This window comes from Astatotilapia calliptera, chromosome 4, assembly GCF_900246225.1.
Source record: "Astatotilapia calliptera chromosome 4, fAstCal1.2, whole genome shotgun sequence".
NCBI lineage: Eukaryota > Metazoa > Chordata > Actinopteri > Cichliformes > Cichlidae > Astatotilapia > Astatotilapia calliptera.
The window spans coordinates 22,246,332-22,269,307 of NC_039305.1; the positions used below are offsets into that span (position 1 = coordinate 22,246,332).

At 41.9% G+C, this 22,976-nt stretch overlaps 1 protein-coding gene across 2 annotated transcripts in view; it reads left to right on the forward strand.

Moving 5' to 3' along the window:
• Window positions 1–737: 737 nt before the first annotated feature.
• cacng3b (calcium channel, voltage-dependent, gamma subunit 3b) overlaps window positions 738–22,976 on the forward strand; it is a 37,513-nt gene continuing 15,274 nt past the window's right edge. The window contains exons 1-2 of one of the 2 annotated variants that reach the window (XM_026165486.1): window positions 738–1,647; window positions 1,731–2,544. In XM_026165486.1, the coding sequence (XP_026021271.1) occupies window positions 2,328–2,544 (217 nt within the window). In that variant the 5' untranslated portion in view covers window positions 738–1,647; window positions 1,731–2,327. Of the gene's footprint in view, window positions 2,545–22,976 lie in introns of both variants that reach the window. The other variant, XM_026165485.1, reaches the window with a different exon arrangement.

Sequence of the window (22,976 nt, forward strand, 5' to 3'; positions counted from 1 at the left end):
CTGTGCTCTGTGCTCACTTTTCTGTCTCTCTGTTTTTGATTGTTTTAATTCCTCAGCCTTTAATAGAGTCAGAGAATCAGTCAGTGAGCTGTGGCACCTAAACACTTAAGTGGATGGATGGGCTCCAGAAAAGAAGCCACGTTTCCATTCCTTGGGTTTAGGCAGGCTACAGCAAGCTTTAAACCCCCCTCTGATTTCCATATGTACACATGTTACTCAGGTATACACCTATGATACTTGCACCCACGGTCACGCGCACTCCGGTGTGTTAAGTGAAGCATGAAGAGCAGACCGCCTCGTGTGGAATCCTCGCTGAAGTGGAGTCATTAAAAACGGTCCGTGGCTCTTTAAGTGGCGTCTGTGCTTCTCTCCCGAGCGCGATTCTCCATGCATCGCTTGCCAATCTCTCTCCCGCTCTCTCTTTTCTAACTAATCAGTGCGGCGCAGGAGCTACTGGCGCCGCGGCTAGCGGAGGAGAGAGGAGAAAACAGAAAAACAGAGAGGGGAGGAGGAGGAGGGGGATGACGCTGCGTTTCAAATGAGCACCAAGGACAGCGCCGCACTCAGCACCAGGGACAGCAAGCCACAAAACTACACGCAACCCTGCCTTTGAACACATGCAGTTCGTTTTATTGTGCTATCACAACTTATTCCCTTTTATTCTTCGTGTGTGTGTGTGTGTGTGTGTGTGTGTGTGTGTGTGTGTGTGTGTGTGTGTGTGTGTGTGTGTGTGTGTGTGTGTGTGTGTGTGTGTGTGTAGACAGCTCAATATCTACTCACAGTGAAACGTGGTCAAATCAAAGTCCAGCGTGCTCTGATCTGTCCTGATCACCGCTGTATGTGTGGCACTAATGACCTGCCATACATACCCTCTGTTAACTCTCTACTGCGGGGTCTATTCTGCTACCCAGCCGGGTCGCGCAGACGTGGGAATACTTTTCAACCAGTGTGTGTTTGTGTTTCAAGTGAAACTGGCTTGGCTTTATAGAGAAGGTGGTGGGCGGGACTTGCAGCAGTGAAGGCACACTATTAGCTCCCGAAGGGCTCTTTCACCGGGGAACCCAATCCCAGCCGACTGCCTCTGCCTCGGGCGGAGTTTGAGGAGACCCGCGGTTAATTTTAGTTTGTGTTGGTTGGACGGAGAGGAGGAGGAGGAGGAAGAAGAAGAGGACGACGAAGTGGAGGAGGCGACGGCTGTCTTCTTCTTGTTGTTGTTTTTATTTTTTATTATTTGTCGCCTACCAGCAGGCACGTTTCTTGGGAGCAAACGCAAGCGGGTGTAACTGTCGTCGGCCGGTGTGTCCCGGTTGCGGTTCTACACTGACTTCTATGGAGGATAAATCTGATTAATCCTTTCTTGTTGTGCTTATTGGACCAATTTAACTTGTATAGAGCATTTCACCGGATACGGTTTGGACTAGTGTCTAAAGCCCGGACATTGGTCATCCAGGGAGATAAAACATGTCACTGTGTCAACAGCTGGAGCGGAAAACACGCGATGGATGTCGGTCAGTCTCCGCTTTGTAGATAACACATGGTCTTTATTCACCATTCTTGTATTCATTCATTCATTCACTGGACGGGGAGGTGAACAGACGCTGGCCTGCTGTCAGAGACACTGTGGGAAGAGGAGAACCGGTCACAGCGGTGAGTGATGCTTTAGTACAGATTCACGCTGCGGGGGTGACATCGCTACAGACAAAATGATCCCCTGTTTTGCTGTTTTAAAGATGGAGTCCCCCTACACAGACCCTGGCTGTTAATGCTTCACAGATTAATAAGTTAAGAAGGAAAGCAGGAGAGGCGAAGAAAAGAAGCTCTCCCCTAACCCCGGGACGAATAACACGGCAGGATGCGTTACCGCCGTTAACTTCCACTCTGAGTGAGTGTGGGCAGTGCCAGCAGTTGGGGACGACCGTTGGCCGTTAATCCTACGCTGTGTGGGTGCGTGCACGCGCCTCTGTATGTGGATGGTGATGGTGAGAACCGGTTTTTGATGCGCGAGAAAGTGACGTGCCGCTCTCCTACCTTCCCGCCCTTTGCCACGAGCCTCAAGTCAACTCAGCGAACCAGGCAGCCGGGTCCAGCTTCATTTCTCTCTCCATAGCCTCCTCACAAACTCGCCACCTTTACCTACCTTCCCCGTGTTGTTGTTGTTATTGCTCTTATTATTTATTTGAGCGCGTGTCCCTCACTCTGACTCTCCAAGTCTCGCGGGATATAAAGGAAATAAAAGGGGTGAATCTAAAAGAGCGGAGGGGAAAAGGAAAGGAAACACACACACACACACACACGAAAACAGATTAAGACGAACAGGAGCCGCATATATGAAGATGCTGATGTGTGACCGCGGCGTCCAGATGCTCGTGACGACGGTGGGCGCGTTCGCCGCCTTCAGCCTCATGACCATCGCCGTCGGTACCGACTACTGGCTGTACTCGCGCGGGGTGTGCCGCGTGAAGAGCAGCGGCGACAACGACACGAGCCGCAAGAACGAGGAGGTGATGACGCACTCCGGCCTCTGGCGAACCTGCTGTCTGGAAGGTACGTGATCAGTCTGACTGGCTGCCTGTCTGTCTCTCCTCTCTCTGCTTCTGGCCGGCGCGTGTGTGTGTTTGTGTGTGTGAGTGCTCGTGCGTGTAGCTGTTTCCACACGCACACGCCCTGTCTCCCCTACTGTCTGCCTTTTAATACCAGAGGAGGTTTGTGTGTTTGCCTATGAGAGTGTGACAGCAGCCTATAATCCCTGTAACTCACTTCTTAAGCTGCTCTTCTCGACTTCACCCTCCACCGCAGAATAGATCGCAACTGAGTAGATGTGGCTGTCATCACGCTGCATAGCTCTGGGTAGAAATAAAGCACTAACAGGGCAAACAGAGCGTTATTAGCCAGGCATCTGCACCACTACCATGAACCAGGCATGTGCACCCTGGCACCACCACAGTAATGATGGGAAAGGTTTTTCCTTTGAAGGTGGATTGCACTGTTGTTCCAGGTTGGAGGAAAAAAAGAAGAAGCTTGTTTTGGCCTGAATGGCGCTGGAACTGGGTGTGAATTTCGCAAGCACCTGTTGATTATGGAACCAAAGGCAATGGTGGTTCACTGAATTCTTGCCAGAGAGTTTAGGCATAGGCTCTCAGTCATCCAGGTCATTCGGGAGTATTGAAAGAAAGTGATTGGATTTCTAAATTTCATGAAAATGTTTCACCTTTCAGTTCTGGTTCAGCCCAGAGCCCTTGAGTAAGTCAGAGTCCTATCAGCCGGGTGTTGTAGCATTGAAATAGTTTCTGCAAGTGCTTAGCTGGCAGTTGGACTGTGTGCTAATAACATACAGCATTGTTTTTAACTCCTCAAACTGTGCTTCTGTAACTCTGTGACGAAGCTAGCGTGGAGATGACGCCACTCTTCCATTCAATGGCTCTGGATCATTCCAAGTACAAGTTAAGTAACATGAAATATGCTGTGCAGTGGGGAGTGCTCAGATCTCTACACTGCAGAAACCAAAGACCCACTCCATAAACTCACCACAAAACATAGAAGAGCCACCCTGACAGGACAAGACTCAGCTGTACATCTGCATCTAAAGGACAAAGGTCACTCTTTTGAGGATGCCAATATTCACATTATGGACAGAGAAGACAGATTGTTTAAAAGAGGAGTGAGACAGGCCATCTATGTCTACTGTGAACAACCATCCTTGAACAGAGGGGCACACCAAGCATTGAAGAGAAGTTGGTCTTTCCACTGAATCCAGACTTCTTGACTCTTATATGTAGAGCAGGGTGGTCCAACTCCAGTCCTCGAGAGCTACCGTCCTGCAGCTTTTAGACACATCCTTGTTCCGACACACCTGAATCAAATGAATGGCTTGTTATCAGGCCTTTGCCAAATTTGATGGCATGCTGAAGAGGTAATCCAACCATTTGATTCAGCTGTGTTGGAGTAGGGATGCATCAAAACTTCATGGCGGTGCAGTGAACTTTACAATTCACAAGCAATCTACATTTAGATAATGGGGAACTCCCAACACTCCAAAAGCCAGATAAACATATTTCCCATTCGACAAAACACAGGAGGAGTAATGTCAGTGACGATCAGCTACTACATCACTGAAACAGAAGTCAGATGACTCTTCTTTGTGTGACACTGACCAACATTTGACTGATGTAACAGTATCACACAAATTCATATTGAACATTTAGATATCAGCGGTTTAAATAGGCTGTTTTTTTTCCTTGTGCGAGTAAAGTGCACAGAATACGGGACGGCAAGCAAGGCTAACAGCTGTTGTGTTCACTGTAGCTGGTTTACATGAGTGCCAACATGGTAATGGTAATAAGTGCAGAGTGTTTGTTTGTGTGTGTTATCTTACATGTTTCCCTCACTTGTCCAAGGTAAATTTCCCCAGAGACAACAATGGCTAATCTAATCTAACATCTGATCTAACTTCGTTATCAGCTGGAAGAATTGACAATGTCTTGAAAAAGTTTTGGTTCCAAGAATGTGACTCAGACCTTGTTATTGCCCAAAATCAGATGAAGTCAGCTAGGCCTTTAACATCTAGTCTATCATATTTGATGTATGGGTTTTTGAGACTTCTACATCAGTGTGACTGTTTTTTCTCACTGAAAAAAACATAATAAATTGTACAATACGTTTAAGGAAATTAATTGCCCAAAAAATGTAAAAAGCCAGATGTAGTAAATATGATTCAAATTAAAATTCATATACATCACCCCCGCTGCTTCTTACTTTTTCAAGTCCTTATTTGCAGCATTTCTCCCTTTAAAAACTGAGTGATTTTCTTGTTAATTTGGACTTTTTCTAGAAACTCTCAAGGCATTTGGCTGCACATCCATCGTATTTAGCACCACACAGAAGAGTGTGCCTTGATCACAGGGTTTGATTGGCTCTCTAAAGCCTTTTGGCTGTATGGATTGGCTCTTACATAGTTATTTTCTACTGAATTTGAGCACTCAAAGCTTTTTTTAATAAAGCCTCATTCACCCATTCATGCAAGTGCTTTTTCTATGCCTAAGCAGTTTTAACCTAACGTTCACATAGGCCAACAGTCTGATGGATGCATCAGAGGCAACTCGGGGTTCAGCATCTTGCCCAACGATACTTCTGACCTGCAGGTTGGAGCAGCCTGGGATTGACCCACCAGTGTTCCAATTAATAGACAACTGAAGTGAACATAAAAAGGAAAAATCTAAAACTTGAACAAGATAGAGGACTTTGACACTGTCAACACGTCAAAGTGTGTGTGTGGGCGGGGGGGTGTTACAGCGCCAGATGGTGCAGGTATGCTGCTGTACGTTTATGCACACAGCAACACGCACATGTTATTGAATGAATAAACAGACAAATTCCAGGATATTCCCAATCCTCCACATAGGCACAGCTGTGGGAGCAGGATGCCAAGTTAACACAATGTCAGTGCATTCACACACACAGGCTCAGACAACGAAACATCATTTGCACATATACTCCTTCATGCACGCCTTTAACAACTGCTTTACTTAAGTGAAGAAGCTCTCTTATCTCTTTTGTCATTCTGTCCATCTTATATCCACTTAGCACAGTGGTAACACACTGGTAGCCATGCTTTTATAATTCATAGCTGCCCCATAAGCTGACAGGAAGCGGATGTGTGTATTAGCAACCTGTACTGTGTCCGACAACAGGGAGGGTGTGAGTGACTTAGACAGTAACTACAGACAAGTAGTGAAGCCTCATATATGCAGTGTTCTTACAGTGGAGGTGAACACACAGAGCAGTTACACATGCATGATGTGCAGCATTTACAGTTTTATTTAGCAGTGAAAATGGGCACCAAGGCAAAAAGAGACCTTAATTGAAAGAAATATTTACTTTAAGGCAATAATTAGCATATAAGTAGTAGCGAGCAGGTGGTCTTATTCTAAAGTTTTCACTGATTTTTAAATACAACTAACTAGGCGTAAAAGCGCCTGCACATGCACGTATTCTCTGCTTCTAAATGGAACCTGTTTTGCTTTTATTTTGTGTCACATACATTATTACAGTGATGGATGCTCATTTTAAACCTGTCCAGTGGTTCAAATAATGAGGTCAGCATGTGTATAATTAATCCCCATCTTAAGCTGCCTGAAAAAAAGTTAAAAGACTAGGCCTTTTTCTGCATATAGCAAGAATTCTTGAATGGTATAGTTTTGTTTGCTTTGATTTCAGATGCACTGTATTTGTTAAAAATAATATCCCAGCTCTTCATTGCTAAATTATAAATTAAGATTCAGGACAGTGCTTCGGTAATGCGGCCTCAATGCAAGGCATCAGCAAACTGCAATTTTAGATAAGCAAACAACTAAAAGGAAAGCCCAAAAGAAAAGAGCAGGGAAATAGCATAATAAGCATTAACATTTAACAACAACAGAGTTCATAAAGTGAGTTCTAGAGGAATTTTTAATGGGCTGCTTGTAATTTAGCACACAGGAATGTAGAGTTCTTATAGAATTTAAATAACAGGGATGTTTTCCAGATTCTGGCATAAATACTAAGGCCTGTAATAGGATGAATATTTACGTGCACTTGCTAATACCAGATGTTAACAGGGACCAGCAGTGTGTGGTGACGTTGGGATTTCTCTAAAGAGGTGCTGCGATAGAATAAATGAGCACAAGAAAAACTCCTTTAGAGAACAGACAAAACATGAATGAAGAGAAACCACAGTGCACATGAATGAAGCGGGGGAGAGGGGTGGAGAAGAGCAGCAAGTGAAAAGTGATGGATGAGCTGCGCGTGCCCTCAGTTTCAGGTGAATCTCTCGGGAGTTTGTGGGACCACAACGTGGATTTAGATGATCACTCGGTTACAGAATGAAGGAATAGGGTTTTAAACAGAGACAGAGGTAGCAGTGATCGCTCAGGTGGCTGCAGGAAGGAGGAGAGAAGGTTTAAAGATGCAGGTGGGGGTTGAGAATTGAAGGACAGAGTGAAAAGGAGGTCACAGTATAGGGAGATAAGCATTAATTAAATATGTGGGGTGTTTGACCATGTCTAGGATAAAAGCAATCACCTGACTGAGAGGGACAGCGGTAAAGACAGAGGAGGTAAGAGGAATCGTTAAGGAGGGTAACACTGAGAGAAGGGGACAGGTATATAAAAGAGAAAGAAGCAAGATTTCTCTTGAGAGGACATGACCAAAAAAGACAAAGGAAAAGGGGAGGTGTATATTTTATGATTTATACTTTAATATCTATCCAGACATTTTTAGAGTTTGTATTTTTAAACCAAAAAAACCTTCATATGTGTCCTTTATAAGAAAAGTCAACTACTTTTGCATGTTCCCATTATTTGCTTACGTCCTGGAAGCTCCATTTACAGGGGGAGGGGAGTGGGTATGCAAGATCATCAGGCTCTTGTGCAGTGCTCTGCAGCTTAATGCAGATGGTTTTACATGTAAATTGGTGCTGCACAAGAACTTGAAATGTATTTTGGATTGAATAACTGGTTTGCATAGTTGTGGAGAAAGTATTTTTGTTCGTTACGAACAGTAATATATACTAATACTCGTACTAAACAGCAGTATTAGCATCAAAATATTAAATACAAAGAATAGCCCAACTGATCGGTCAACAGGACGATATTATTGCGAGAAATATAACTCTTTGCCCAAAAAATGCGCATCAAGAAAATAACTTTCATTTATCCTCCAATAAATGAAAATTTAAAAAGTATAGAAGAAAAGGGAGAACGACACTTAAGCCATGTTATGAATGTTGACATTGCATACTTTGTCCACTAGAGCGCACTGTGCAACCTCCCTGTTTGCAACATACATGTTACAACGAACGTCACAAACACAACAACCAGCTGATCAAGCAAAGTCGGGTGTATACACATAATCTATGACTTGCCACAATAGAAGATTCTTTTTAAACTGCACTCTTATGTTATCTTAGGAAGGACTCATAAATGCATGACAATTATTAGGGAAATCGTTTTTCTTCTTTTTTTATCTGCTCGAAAGAAAAAAATATCAGTCGATATATCAGATTTTTAAATGACCAAATATCTGTATGGTATTGGTCTTAGAAATCCAACTCTCGGGCTCTCCTTTAAAGTTTAATTCATGGTCTCACAAATGTTTCTGTCTGCCTACACATTTCAGTTTGGAGAGGGGTTTTCACCCACTGCAAATGTGCTCCCATGCAATCTGAAAAAATCCTAACTAATAAATTTAAATTGACAAAATAATAATTACCTTATGCTGACTGTTAGTAATTAAATGTAGAAGAGAAGTTGCTCAATATCTCAGGGGCTGATGTCACCATGTTCCCCCTTTTAGACACACCCCTGTGTATAGGAAAACTGTAGCGTGTGGTCAAAATTTTCTCCTTTTATTCACAATGTTGCTGTTAAAACTGCAGTCCTTGATCCATAAAGAGACCCACATGCAGGAGGAAATTTACAGTTTCCTCCTGCATGTGGGAATTTTAAAAGATGGTAGAAGAAAGAGCTGGAAAGAGAAGAAAGCCAGATGTGGCGATGTGCAGGATAAAAGCAACATCTTAGAGAGACAGACATCATCGGGAAACAGATATTTAATCACAGCTGTGATGGAATTAATAGCACAAAAGGAGAGTTTGTACACAGCTGAAAAGCTTGGAAGAGAATGTAAAATAAAGGCTCCAGGGCTTAAAAGGAAGGAGGGTTTCAGACAGACCCGCAGGACATTTTGCTGTGTTTCTAAAGAAGGTATCAAGGGAGGGGGATAATAAGGGTAGGTAGGCTAAAGGATGAAGGGAGGAGATTTAGTAGAAGATGAAAAGTTTTACTGCATCTGGAAAGTAAAAATGATAAATCAGAGAATGTCGGGAGAGATGGACTGAAGGAAGATAGCAATTGTGCCAGTAGCTACAGGGAAGGAGGTGTAATAGAGATGCAGTTAGAAGGGGAAAAAAAACAAAACAGATTTTTGCCAAATTCCCAAGGTCAGACCTTGCAATGCTTAAGAAAAGCAAAATCTGAGATTCTACAGACCTCAGTTAGTATGTTAAATTTCAAACCAAACACAGCATATCAGCACGAACGCCTACCACTAAATGTAAGCATGGTGGTGAAGACATGGTGATTCAAGCTTTTTTTGCAGCCACAGGACACTTCGAAGTCATCGATTGGACCATGAACTCTTCTGTATACCAAAGTATTTTAGAGTCAAATGTGAGGCGACCTGTCTGACAGCTAAAGCTTGGGCAAAACTGGGTCATGCAACAAGACAGTGAGCCAAAGCACGGCAACAAATCTGCAACAGAATGGCTGAAAAAGAGAAGAATCAAGGTGTTGCAGGAGGCCAGTCAAAGTCCGGACCTCAACCTATTTGAAATGCAATCGTGAGACTTTAAGAGAACTGTGCATAAACGAATGCCTGCAAATCTCACTGAACTGAAGCAACGCGATAAAACAGAGCGGGCCAAAAGTCTTCCACAGAGATGTGAGAGAATGATGAAGTCATACAGAAAATCCTTACGCTGAATAACTTACTTCTGCTAAAAGCTATTGAATTATAGAGTCTTAGTTTTTACACCCACTGCTTTTGTATTTTGCCGCATTTTTAGGAGTAGGAGCTTCAAATTGATACATTTGGTGTATCGACTATTTTGAATCTCAGTGACCTAAACCTTAAGGTCAAAGTTCAAGTTTTCTGAAAATCTTGCGAATGCAATAATTTGAGAACAAGGCGACATGGGATTTGTAAATTGTAAAATACTATAGGTGTGTCGACTTGGAAGCTGAGTGTTTTTCATTGAGTCACGATATGTAAATCCTTAGAATTGACAGGGGATGGGTCTTTTTTGGTCTTTAACCATGACTCTAAGTCTAGCATGCATATATTTTTCTTTCATTACATGTCATACGTATAGAAAAATCTTCTTTTTAATGTTTATACTTAACCAAGCCTTCTTATTTTCATATCAGAACTGATGTGTGTAATTGCATGACACTGTTTTAATAATAATAATAATAATGTATAATTTATTGATCCTTTATTGATTCCCCCGTGGGGAAATTCCTCTCTGCATTTAACCCATTCACTCTGTGAAGCAGTTGGCAGCCATTGGGCACCCGGGGAGCAGTTTTAGACCACACGGTGTCTCCAGCCTCATGGCAGCAGTTTGTTTCAGGGCAGCTGAACAACAACCTCTGAAAGGACTCAAGCCAGGCTCCAAAATCTCGAGGAAAGTCTTCACAGAAGAGCAGAAGCTGTTGTGGCAGCACATTAATGGTCCTGGATTTAAAATGAGACATAACAATAACATGTGAGTGTAATGTTTGCTAGCTGCGTGGAGGGAATCCTGAAACAGCCATGTATGAAAGCGATAACAGATAAGAGGGAAAACTGGAATGGGATGAATTAATGTTTTGTGAATGTGAGAGAAAACTAGGTAGAGTGAAGGAGGAGCGGTGAGAAGATTTGAAACATGAACAGAGAGATGTTTTCGGGGGGGGGGGGGGGGGGGGGGCTTTGCTGTTTGAGTAGGGACAGACTGAGAGAAGGGGGGAAGAAGAGAGAGATAGAGAAGAGGTGTGCAACCGAGCAGAACCTGCCTCGTTCTCTTTCATCAGCCATCACCGTGGAAACTAGCCTCCTCCTCCTCCTCTTTCCCTCCCAGCTTCTCTTTCCTTCGCCTGCAAAAAGGTAATCAGAGAGAGCGAGAGAGGCAGAGGCACAGAGAGAAGGAGGAAGAGAGAGAGAAAGAAAGCGGCACAGTCACCCAGACTGAGCTGTCAGAGGCGCTCCGAGGAAACAAGCAGTCCAATTTGCTCTGCTTTTCAACTTTCTTTCCTGTCCGTTGCTCACTCCCTCCTCCTCTGTTATCTAGTTGACAAAACCATTTAAATTGTGAGTGCGTGTGTTCGTGGACACGTGTGGCCAGGTTTACACAGACCACTTACATGCAGATTTTGGATCACATGCCAACTCATTGGGGTCAGCTTGCTTGGGACAAAGGCTGTCCTCCCCATAGAAACTACAAAAATGGTTATCTGTCAGATGTCTAACAAAAAAAAGACCTATGTTTGCATTTTAAAATGTTTTATGATCGTAGAGAATCAAAGGGATAAGAGCTTTCCTATTGTGAAATACAAATCTAGGTATGAGGTTAGCCAGTAGTCATTCATGTATTCTGTTCAAACTACTGTGACTTTCCTTCATGCTGAGCCGTGGAGCTGACATGTTTGGCAGAAAATTTACTCATTTTGTCGGTTGGATTGCCATGCTACTCTTGGGATGGACCGTAATCGCTTTGATGGTCCCCTGACTTTCCATCTAGTGCCAAAATCAGGTCACAGATTTTGTCCAAAAGTAGCATGCTAGCTCACTAAACTCCGACAGTAAGCATAATGAACAGTAACGTGGCTGTAGATACTATCCAAAAAGGATCATATGAATTACATTTTTTGTATCCCAAATAGTTTTAACTACACTGGCAATCTAAAAAAGCTAAATTATTTCAGTTATTTGACCATTTTTGGTTGGATTTGAGGAGTTCCAGTTAGCCACATTTGCACCATAATCAAAGTCATGTTACTGTATTGGGTCTTAAGCTTTTTTTTGTCTTGTTCGCATTTAGATACTGGAAAAATGAATGGCACCCTGTTTTTGTTTTAATTAATCACTTGTGCTTCAATCACACAGGCCTAGAGACCAATCATCAACCTCCTGGCAACCACTGGTTGCTAGGGGAAAACAATATATTCCTTTCCTGGTTGGTTGGTGGTTGCTGAAGGTTCCTGGCTGTGTCCTGTCTTGCATTTCTGCTGCAACCAGGCACTGCTTTTTGTTTGAGGGCAAACAGTCTGGTTTCCTTCACACTTTCCCGGTTGCCTATACCTCTTTGTTACCAGTTTCACCTAGAGACTGCCACCAACCTCCAGAACCACTTTTCAACCAGTCAGACACACCAGGAATATATATTTTTCCCTAGTGAGTGGTTGTTTTCAAGTTTCAAAGCGTGGGTGACAGGGGTCTTGACTGATGCCCCATTCCCACAGCAATCGTTGCTAACGATATATAACTGTAGCCATTAATCAAGCCATTGATATTGCTTAAAGTTTTAAGTCATAGCGTCAAAATGGCAAAATCTAGAATTCGTTATCTTGAGGCTGAATTTCAAAGGCTCTGAAGTTTGTTCAAATAGTGAACATCTAATCTAAATCAGCAACTTGTCTCACACGTGGTGCAGTGTCAGCAGTTTTTAAAACTAGACACCTTTCCAAAAGTTGAGCTACGCAATTGTTCTTTTGGTAGTAATATATGGTGTAACCTCACTAAATACATTAACACAAGGATGACACCTCTAGGAAATAAAATGTGCTAGACTGTAAGTGTATGTAATTTGCTCGTCATGGATGCAATAGCTACTTTTAATGCCAGCGTACATCCTTTACAAATTCTTTTCTAATTTTCTTCTGCTTTTGAAATAAGCCTGAAGTCCAGTATTATTCCAGACATTATGACTTTCTCCACCTGCCATTTGCTGTCTGAAGAGTCACCACAAATGCCCTTCCTTTCCACTCACCTGCATTCGCCTCATTAATGAGGCCCTGCAGTATTCATACTACCTCAGCTCACCATGTCTCACTTGCCTGTTTGTTAATCTGTGCCTTGTAGCATCCTGGCTTCCCATTTGGGTTTTTTTTTTTTACATTGTATTGTGTTTAAAAAATAATAATAACCTTGCCTGTGGTTTAGATTCACCGGATGCTTCCAAGTAAAGCTCACTTCTTGTTTTTAATCACCCATTTCACAAGTTCTGCTTTAGTTTGAACTGAAATGCAGACATATCCCCTGACCCTGACTACAAAATATTTTCCTTGCCTTGCTTTTCTTAAGAGTTCTTACAATAGACTGTGTATGAAACAGTAATGTATCTGCAGTTTGAAAGGGTAAGGGCAGTGCAGGTGTGCCTTAAGTGACCTTTCTGTGAATTGCAATGTATGCAGGTTAGGAAAATGACACTTTTAGGCCTCTGTAAGCACTTTCCTGATTATGTCAATCACATCTTAGTGAATGCAACAGGATGTTAATGGTCCCCATTAGAGTCAAAAATGACATATTTTAGATTGTATTTTAAGGCAGGCCTAGCTTGTTGCTGACACAATTTATCATTCACATTAAATTCAATTAGTTTTATTTGTATAGTGCAAATCACAACTACAGTCACCTCAAGGCGCCTTGTGGTACGGTGCTATTGGGTCTTTAAGATAAGATGTCAACACTGTTGCTGCAGCATTTTTGATCAACCAAAGGCTTTTCAGGGAATTTTAGGACAGTTTTTCACCAGCTTCGGCTTTTTTCTGCCTGTTAAAAAATTGTGTACAAATGTGCTTTTCTACTCAACACTTGTATGGATTGTGTTATTTAAGTTATCTGTGCTTTATTGTGGGGATCTCGTACACTGAGTTTTAGTCTTTTAGTGGGTGGCCAACTTCAGTGTTGGACTCTTCTGTGAATACAGGGTTTGTGCGTGGGTGAGAGTTGGATCAAGGACAAACATCCACCTTGTGGCTCATTTGTCACAGTCATGGGGTTACGCAGACTTGTTGTTTGTATGTGTCCCCTTTTTTAACCTTGTTTTGAGGCACAAAATTTTTATTTATTTAGGAGTGGATTATGTTCAATGTTCAGTATATTTTATTTCACAAGAACTAGACTGATACGGCATTGAATAGCTGTATTTTAATTAAAGCATTAAAATGTCCGATGCTTTGATTTGCAAATGAGATAATTTGACAATTTAACTCAGTAACTATTATAAATAATTCTCAGGTGTGTGTGTGTGTGTGTGTGTGTGTGTGTGTGTGTGTGTGTGTGTGTGTGTGTGTGTGTCCATCTTAACAGCTCTATCTGTAACATGCTGATATTCTCCAGAGTTTTTTTTAAGGTATCAATTATTTTTACAGTGTGTATTAAAGAATGCGTGGTATACAAGGGGGGGTGTGCAGGTTTGCGCTTATGTTCATATGTTTTATGCATAAGTGACAACAGTTGCATGCTGGGCCCTGTAGGAGAAACTCAACCACATGACTCAGATAAAACACACAAAGACGCACACACAGGCAGACAATCATGCATACTCTGAACTCTCATTCCTGTTTGTGTCCCATAATGCTTTGCTGTGGCTGTGCCTGCAGCTGCCCTCGAGCAACTGTGACCTTTGTGAGGGAAATGCCTCCTGATAGATGCTCCCACTACGCATGTGTGTGTCTCCATGTTCTCTTCTTTTTTGTTTGTGTGTGTCTGTGATCATTACCGTGCTGTTTATTAGACTGAAAAAACAATAACCAACAGCAAATTTGAAAACATGCAGTCTCCTCCATGCACTTACACTTGACTGCCCAAGCACACACGTGCACGACTTCACAGATTAGCTCGCGTGCCAGTGTCCCCGTGTTCAGATTGATGTCTGTAGCTGCTTATGATAAAAAAAAAAAAAATGATTATCTGTGTGTGAAATTGATAAAATAGCCAACTGGACTGGGGCCAGTCTACTGAATTTTATCCCACTGTCCTCAGACCTCAAAACAACCCAACTCTCCTTCTTTACTATAATGAAATTAAGCTTTTGGAAGGCAACTATTGTAGGAACATAACACCTTGTACGTAGTAGCAAATAACACCGAGAAGACCTGGCACTCTTTTCTGCTTCCCCACATTAATATAACTGCTGGAGATACAATATAACACTTGCATGAGCAATAATTGATCCAGTGTACCATCGTCAGTGCACGTACGAACTTTTCAAGCATACTAAGTAGTCCCATTATTTTAGGAGCCCCATCTAATAAAGAAAAGTAATATCCAGCTGGCAAAGGATATAATTTCACTTGTGGTATGCAGGGAAAGGATAAATGAAACTGCTCTTTAGGAATGAGGGAAATGGTTGCCTGCTGGAGTCCCAGAAAGGTGGCCTCAGCTGTGGTTTCGTCCTGAAAAGAGATATTTATTAAAAGGCTGTCATCCAAACGCCTTCGTGGAAAGATTTGGATGTGTGCCGGCTTGAGTAAAATCTCATGAATAGGAAAACACTTAAAGAAATGAGATGTATGTCACATTAAAAAAAATAAAAAATAATAGCGCACTCTCCTTACATAGTGAGACAAATGTGTGGCTCTATTTTAATGATCTTATTAATCTTCTGTAACTGAGACGGAAAGATTTTCTTTCTTCTAAGCCAATTTGTTAAGCCTGAACTGAGGGGCTTTAATTTAAGCAGCCACCTGAGAGCCTCACATTGGATTTTTCTTTAAACGCCACACACCTTTGTTCATTTCCACTGTTTGTTTTATGATTTTTTAAAATGTTTTACAAATGTGTCATGGTGCAGATTTGAATGTTTTGTTTTTTGGCCACAGTGAATAGCTTATTAGCTTATTAACTTTTTTTGCTTCTGCTTGGCGATACTCAAACAGACCACTTCAACAGTATTAACCGTGCAGGTTAAACTTTAGGACTACAGCAGTAGTGAGTCTAAATTACCATTTGTAGTCATTCAAATAATGTGCAGACAAGGAAAGACACATAGAATATAATAGAATAATCCTTTAATTGTCCCACAAGGGGAAATTTGGTTGTAACAGCAGCCAAAAAGACAAATATACAAACAAACAGGACACAGGACACGGAACAGAAACATACACAATTTTTCTTACATATTTACATTAAGGACAATGGTTACTATAAACAGAGTACTGTACAGTTATTGAATTAAATAAAAATAATTACAGGTAAGAGGCAAACCAGGTTGTAGTGCAAATTGGTTAATTAACTAACTTATTGCAGTTACAGCGCAGATGTAAACATCTATGTTTGTTGGGAGCAGTTCAGATTGTACAGTCTAACAGCTGCAGGGAGGAAGGACCTGCGGAAACGCTCCTTCATGCATCGAGGATGCAGCAGTCTCTCACTGAAGGAGCTCTGCAGTTCAGCACCATCTACATGCATGGAGTGGGAGACTCTGTCCATCAGAGATGTTATTTTGGCCAGAGTCCTTCTGTCTCCCAGCACCTGTACTGGGTCCAGGGTGCATCCCAGAACAGAGCTGGCCTTCCTGATGAGTTTTTCCAACCTCTTCCTCTCAGCTGCCGATAAACTGCTGCTCCAACATACCACACTGTAAAAAATGACAGATGCCACCACAGAGTCATAGAAGGTCTTTAAAAGTGCTCCCTGCACTCCAAATGACCTCAGCCGCCTCAGCAGGTAGAGTCTGCTCTGACCCTTCCTGTAAAGAGCATCAGTGTTGTGGCTCCAGTCCAGTTTATTATTCAGGTGAACACCCAGGTACCTATAAGAGTCCACTATCTCAATGTCCACTCCCTGGATGTTCACCGGTGTCAGTGTGGTGGGTCTGCGTCTCCGGAAGTCCACCACCAACTCCTTCGTTTTCGTTTTTGCATACTAGCTCCCCATGTCATTAGGCACACCTTCCAATACCAGGGATACCCTTTTGTCTTGAGAACTGACTCAAATGAACAAGGTGCTGGAAACATTCCTCGGGGATTTTGGTCCATAACATGATGGCGTCACACGGTTGCTGTGGATTTGCTGCTGCACATGCATGATGTTAATCCCCACCGTCTAAATATTTCAGCATAAATCGACTCTTCGGACTGAGCAACATTTTTCCAGTGCCCTGGTATCTACACAGGCAGACAGTGAAATTATAAATGGCTCATGTACCCCTAATTTTGATGAGCATGTGGACTGTAGCCTCAGTTTTCTGTTCTTAGCTGCTCCTCACTGGATATGGTCTCTTTTTGGACCGTAACCGTAGTGATGACTGTGCAGTAAAATCTCTGAATTTGGATTGTTGGTGCTGTCTGCCACATTCAGTTACTTTAATCAACTTTCCTCCCCATTCATAGTCTTGCTTTGAATGTCAAAGTTCAAAGGTGGTCTTCACTATTTCTGCATGCCTAAACGCACCGAGTGTGTGTGTGTGAGTGTGAGTGTGAGAGAGAGAGAGAGAGAGAGAGAGAGAGAGAGAGAGAGAGAGAGAGAGAGAGAGAGAGAGAGAGAGAGAGAGAGTGAGTGTGTGTGGGATCATAGGCTGGTTTTGACACTTGACATAAGTGTTTGTGACAACTGACTCACTTACTGATACAGCATTTGGAGGTACATCACTGAAACATCACTGTAGGCTAAAAATATGTGACTCATATAGCCCCATGTGCGCGCACACACACACACACACGCACACACACACACACACACGTTTTAGTTACAGTAACAGGGCCAGACAGCGCGTTTGACTGACAGAGATCCACATCGAGATTGTCTGACAGCTACCTGCTCCCCAGTTTGGATCCTTGTTTTAGTACTCTCCACTGCTATAAAATGTGTACAACACATACTTGTTTGCTTAGTGCTTGACAGGGTGACGTGGAAAGCGTGAAATATTAGACATGACAGCTTCAGTATTTGAGCGTCCGAGTCCTCATGTGCCAAAATTTTGGAATCACTCTGGAATCACCATGTGTTTTGATTATTTACTTTCCTGTTGGAGACTGGCTCAATGTCCTCCCCCTTCATTATTACTGCATCATTAAAAAAGCAGGTAGTGAAGTACACATTTAGAGACATACCAGCACTACTCATGCGCAGTACACGCAGTACTTAATTCTTCCTGTTATTCTAAAGTTTTGGAATAAAGTGTTCATCCCTTATTTTGAGCATGTTTGGAAATGACAACCTGAGAAGTCCTGGATCAGCTCCAAAAGCAATAAATCTGTATCCTCAGCTGTGAATTCATTCAGTCGAATAAAATCACTGAAAGACATTTTTTTTTAAATCTCAACGAGACAGATCTTTGGTGAAGATGAAGCATACGTCTTACTACAAGGATGACAGTGTTATATATTTTTGATAGATGCTACAAATCTCACAGAGAAATTCACAACATTCTGAGTGTGTGTTAATCCCGCTTGCTTGCATATTTTCAGTCAGAAGCTTACAGTCCATTTGTTTCTCCTGAAGGCATAAATCTTTAAAAACAGCAGTGCAACCAGACAGCAGACCGTTAGCACATTTTGACCCAAGCGGAAACCACCAAGCGATATCCCTTAAGAAGCAGTTTGTGTAATAGCTGCTGGATGATACCTCTAAAAATAGATCTCACACTTCAATACTGAATTTTAACAGCATGCTTTGAGAAATATGATCTGTAGTTTGTTTATTTATTTATTTTAGCTGCTTCGGCTGACTGATCGATCAGCTTGTTCCATAGAGTCTACAATTCAGAAGAATTGCTCCTCCTTCCACAGTATTGCACAGTACTTAATCAAACTCATTCATCCAGTGGGTCTTCATCCAAATTGTGCATAAGGTCATATTTGTAATATGAATTTATGCAGTAACCTGTGATTTTTAAAATATATGAACGATCTTATCTATACTTTTTTTTAATCTAGTTTTGTTAGGTTTTTTAACCTTTATTTATATTGGACAGTGTAAAGAGGATTTAAACCCAGGCCTCTGGAATCGCCTTATGGCATATGTGTTCTCCACTCCACCTGGCTTTGTACTATTGACAGTGTTGGGAAGGTTACTTTTAAAATGTATTCCATTACAGAATACAGAATACATGCCCCAAAATGTATTCTGTAACCTATTCCGTTACGTTACTCAATGACAGTAACGTATTCTGAATACTTTGGATTACTTAATATATTGTGGCGAGTTCAGACAAGGAGGAGATGGAGGTATCGTTTGGTCTTGCTTCCCGTGAGCTAGCCAGGGAGCACAGCCGTTTATTACATTTGCAGAAGAACACACTGCCACTATGGAACGCCAGGACTGCCATAATGAATTAATTAAATACACCATTAAATAATTAATTAAATGTGGCAATAATTAATTAAAATTGGAATTAATTAATTAAATAAATAGTTATGACACATGTAATTAATTAATTATTGACACATTTAATTAATTATTTATGTATTTCACATTTTAATTAATTATTGACACATTTAATTAATTAATTATTGACACATTTAATTAATTATTTATGTATTTCACATTTTAATTAATTATTGACACATTTAATTAATTATTGACACATTTAATTAATTATTTAATGATATATTTATTTATTTCATTTTGGCAGTCCTGGCGCCTGGCTCTCATCATGAAATAATTTTATCTGTCAGCCTCACCCATCAAACTCAGGGGGCGGGGTTAACGCTGATCGAGTCAAAACCATTGCTTTGGCCTGGTGGCCATTGTTTCTAGCACACAACAACCGGCATGTGGAAGCTAACAGAACTGAACTTTGAAAAACCCTGTTTGTGTGTCACCAAATACCGTTTTAATATTTTTTTAGCCGAGAATGTAGTGGTTTAATCTTCATGTGTCTGGTCGGTTTGTCAAGATACAGCCTCGTTGCAAAAGTGTTTCGATGATTTCGGAGATGTCTGCCCAGTCTCACGGCAAAGCGTGGGATAGACCCGCTCGCCTCGCAAGCAATCCCACCGACAAAGCGCAGGCCCCGGTACACAGCTGTAGTAACCCCCGCTGACTTCTTTTACTGAGGTTATATTTATCGGTGTTTTATTTCCTGAAGTTCTTATGTGTCCTACGTGTTTCAGTCGCCAATTCTGAATTATAACTAACATTAAAAACATGTTTAAGGAGGAGAGAGAGCAAATAAATCTGTTTAACATCTGATCTTTGGGTTTTTGTTCAGTAATCAGCGTGACCTGTGTATAAACGCATAAAAGAGATAAAGTTGGTGTTTCCGTCATGTAGTAACTGCTGGCTTTAACTGTACAAAGGTTGTTCGACACTATGAAACACATACAGACTTCATGATGTTCGGCTAATATTTTTATTGTGAATATTAATCATGCTGACCTCGCTCTGTACACCACGCAGCGAGGTCAGCATATCCACGATATTCTCAGCTCCATGAGTTAACACAAAGTTTCCCAGCTGACTATCTAACTGCCAACTATTCCAGAGACGTGAAAATATACAGCATAAAGAAAAGTGTAAGAGACTCAGCAGCAGATTAGAATAACAGTTATACATTTAATAAATCACCAAATGAATCCAAGAAACGAGCAAACCTGTTCCGACAATTTGAGTTTGTATTCCCTCAGCTGCAGACTCGCTGCTGTTTAAATGTTTGAAAAGGAAGATTAGATATAAAAAACGTCAAACATAGACTCAGTCTGCCTTCACATTTGATATGAGGCCAGCACGTATAGTGGCCTCAGCAGGCTATTACTGAAATACACGTGCTATATCATAAACTATGATATAAACAGGGAGGTCCTATTAACATGTTTTAAAGGACACCTTCCTGCCTTTAGTCTCCTTCATGAGCAGTATTAGTTTTCTTCTAACATCCAGAAGTCTGCACGATGTGTTTCATAGTTTGTAACAAGCCTTTGACAGGTAAACATAACATGACCGAAAAAGCAAAAAAAAAAAAAAAAAAGGAGAGAGAGAGAGTATTGACGTAAGAAGAGAAAATGCTCTCAATTATGGAGACAGGCAAATGGTTCATTTATGTTTGATGTGTGTTTATTCCTCCCTAAATATCGTCGGTGAAGTTTGTCATGCACGTCAGATTTTCCTGCGCATTTTTATACCTCTGCCAACAGAGAGAGAAAAAAATCACATTCTAACAGACAGCTGGTGCTTAGAATACAGTTGAATAACTATTAAAAAACAGATGATATTTAGATGATAGTTCAGTCTAACACATGTGCCAGTGAACCATTAAACGTCTGTGAAACTATGCAGTTATGAAACGTAACTTTAACCTCAGCCAAACCGATTTGCTCAGTTGTAAATAAAACAGCGAAGTAAACGTGACCCGACAGACAGAACCTGAGTGAATGAAGTCCAGCGTTTAACCACTGAGAGCTAAAACTCAGCTGAGGTTTGAAAGCTGTGTGCTGGTGATTGGACATCAGCCGCTGATGAAGCTGTTCGCCTATAAAGTGCTCTGTAAGGAAACGAGCTCCAGCAGCTCTGCGCTCGGGGAAAACACTATATTTACTTATCTTGTGCAGAAAAATGCGCTGACATTGCTTTATATCGAGCACCGGCTGCCCAGTTAAACTGTGACTATCACCAGGTAACGTAGGCGTGTTTCTTGAATTAGCAGCAGGTGTTAAACAGCTGACAGATGAGGAGGAGGATGCATGCAGGTAAACTGAGGGTCTGTTGAGCTGATCGCTGGTTTCGTGAGAAAAATGTCAGCTCGTTCTTTATGTTACAGAAGCACAGAGACACAAGACCAGGCGGAAAGAGACGATCGTTCGGTGAAAATGAGAATCTGCGAATGCAACATGTGGAACACGGAGAGTGGAATATGTAAACAAACCGGTTAACGTACCCCCTCGGTGCACTCTGCATGCTAACTGTTAGCAGAGCTAGTGAAATCTCTGAAAACATCTGAGCACTTTTGCAAACATGTTCTATGTTGACAACCTGACCAGACATACGTCGCGACATTCGCGGCTAAAACACTGTTAAAAGTGTAGCTGGTGACAGAAAAACGGGGTATTTTAAAACTACACCACCACCATTGCTGCCTGTGATTTGATCTGCATTCTGGGATACCTGGCTGCCCCAAGTCTACACAAGCAATCGATTATCTAGGATCGACCTGTTTTGACTTACTTTGCACGGCAACCAATCAAATGTTAGAGAAGCTGCATGGGCAGCGTTAACCCCGCCTCCTGAGTTTGATGGGTGAGGCTGACAGATAAAATTATTTCATGATGAGAGCCAGGCGCCAGGACTGCCAAAATGAAATAAATAAATATATCATTAAATAATTAATTAAATGTGTCAATAATTAATTAAAATGTGAAATACATAAATAATTAATTAAATGTGTCAATAATTAATTAATTACATGTGTCATAACTATTTATTTAATTAATTAATTCCAATTTTAATTAATTATTGCCACATTTAATTAATTATTTAATGGTGTATTTAATTAATTCATTATGGCAGTCCTGGCGTTCCATAGCCACTAGCTAACTGCTCAGCGCGGCAACCACAACACACATAGGGCGCCCTCTGACCCCGGAAGGACACACCGTCGCAGCGAGAGGGCGTCACCCGTCACCATGGCAACATACACAAAACATAACTGTACAAGCAGAACCCCGAACAGCCCTGACCTGCTACAATATTATCATGCTTTTTACAACAACGTGAATGTACTATTGCTGTGTGATTTATTACTATTACTGAAGGTCCGCAACTCCGAACTGTAGTAAAGGGACCTCTGACTAATGCTGGGCTCACACTGTGCGATTTTTGGCCCATTTTGAGCCGATTTTTGAGTCGTGCGATCGTTTTGGCGATCGGCCCGATTTTGGCCTTCATCGTGCGTCGTGCATCGTGTAGTATACGTGGGGTAACGAGAAGCGATTGACACCTCACGACCAGCTCCCGATCATCAATCGCTTGGTCGTGAGGGTGTCACCGCAGTTTGCCACACTGCGCACGCGCAAACACAAATGTCAGCGAAAAAGACGGCGTAGCACGGCAGTGCAGCGTGTGATCTGGACACAAGCGATGGAGGCACAACCTGTAGAACCATCCGAGCCCTTTCGATGTGGCCTCACAAAATTATCACGACCACAACAACCGTGAAAATAGTTGGATCGACACTGCTGCTCAATCACAGCTGCCTGACCAATGTTTTTCATTAGCAATTTAGCAAAGTTGATGGTGGTGGTGTGTCTGTGTGAGTGAAAGACGGAGAGGGAGAGCGAGCGACAGAATTTCTGTTATAACCTTCATTTTTATGGACGCACAGTGTGAGCACTCAGGTCGCATCAGAGCATCGGGCCGTATAGTGTGAGACCCTGCATCGTGACCTATGAACTTCTAACCCCTGCGAGTCAATTGTACAGTTTGAGCAGGAGCTGAATCGCGCGACTGAAAAAATCGCACAG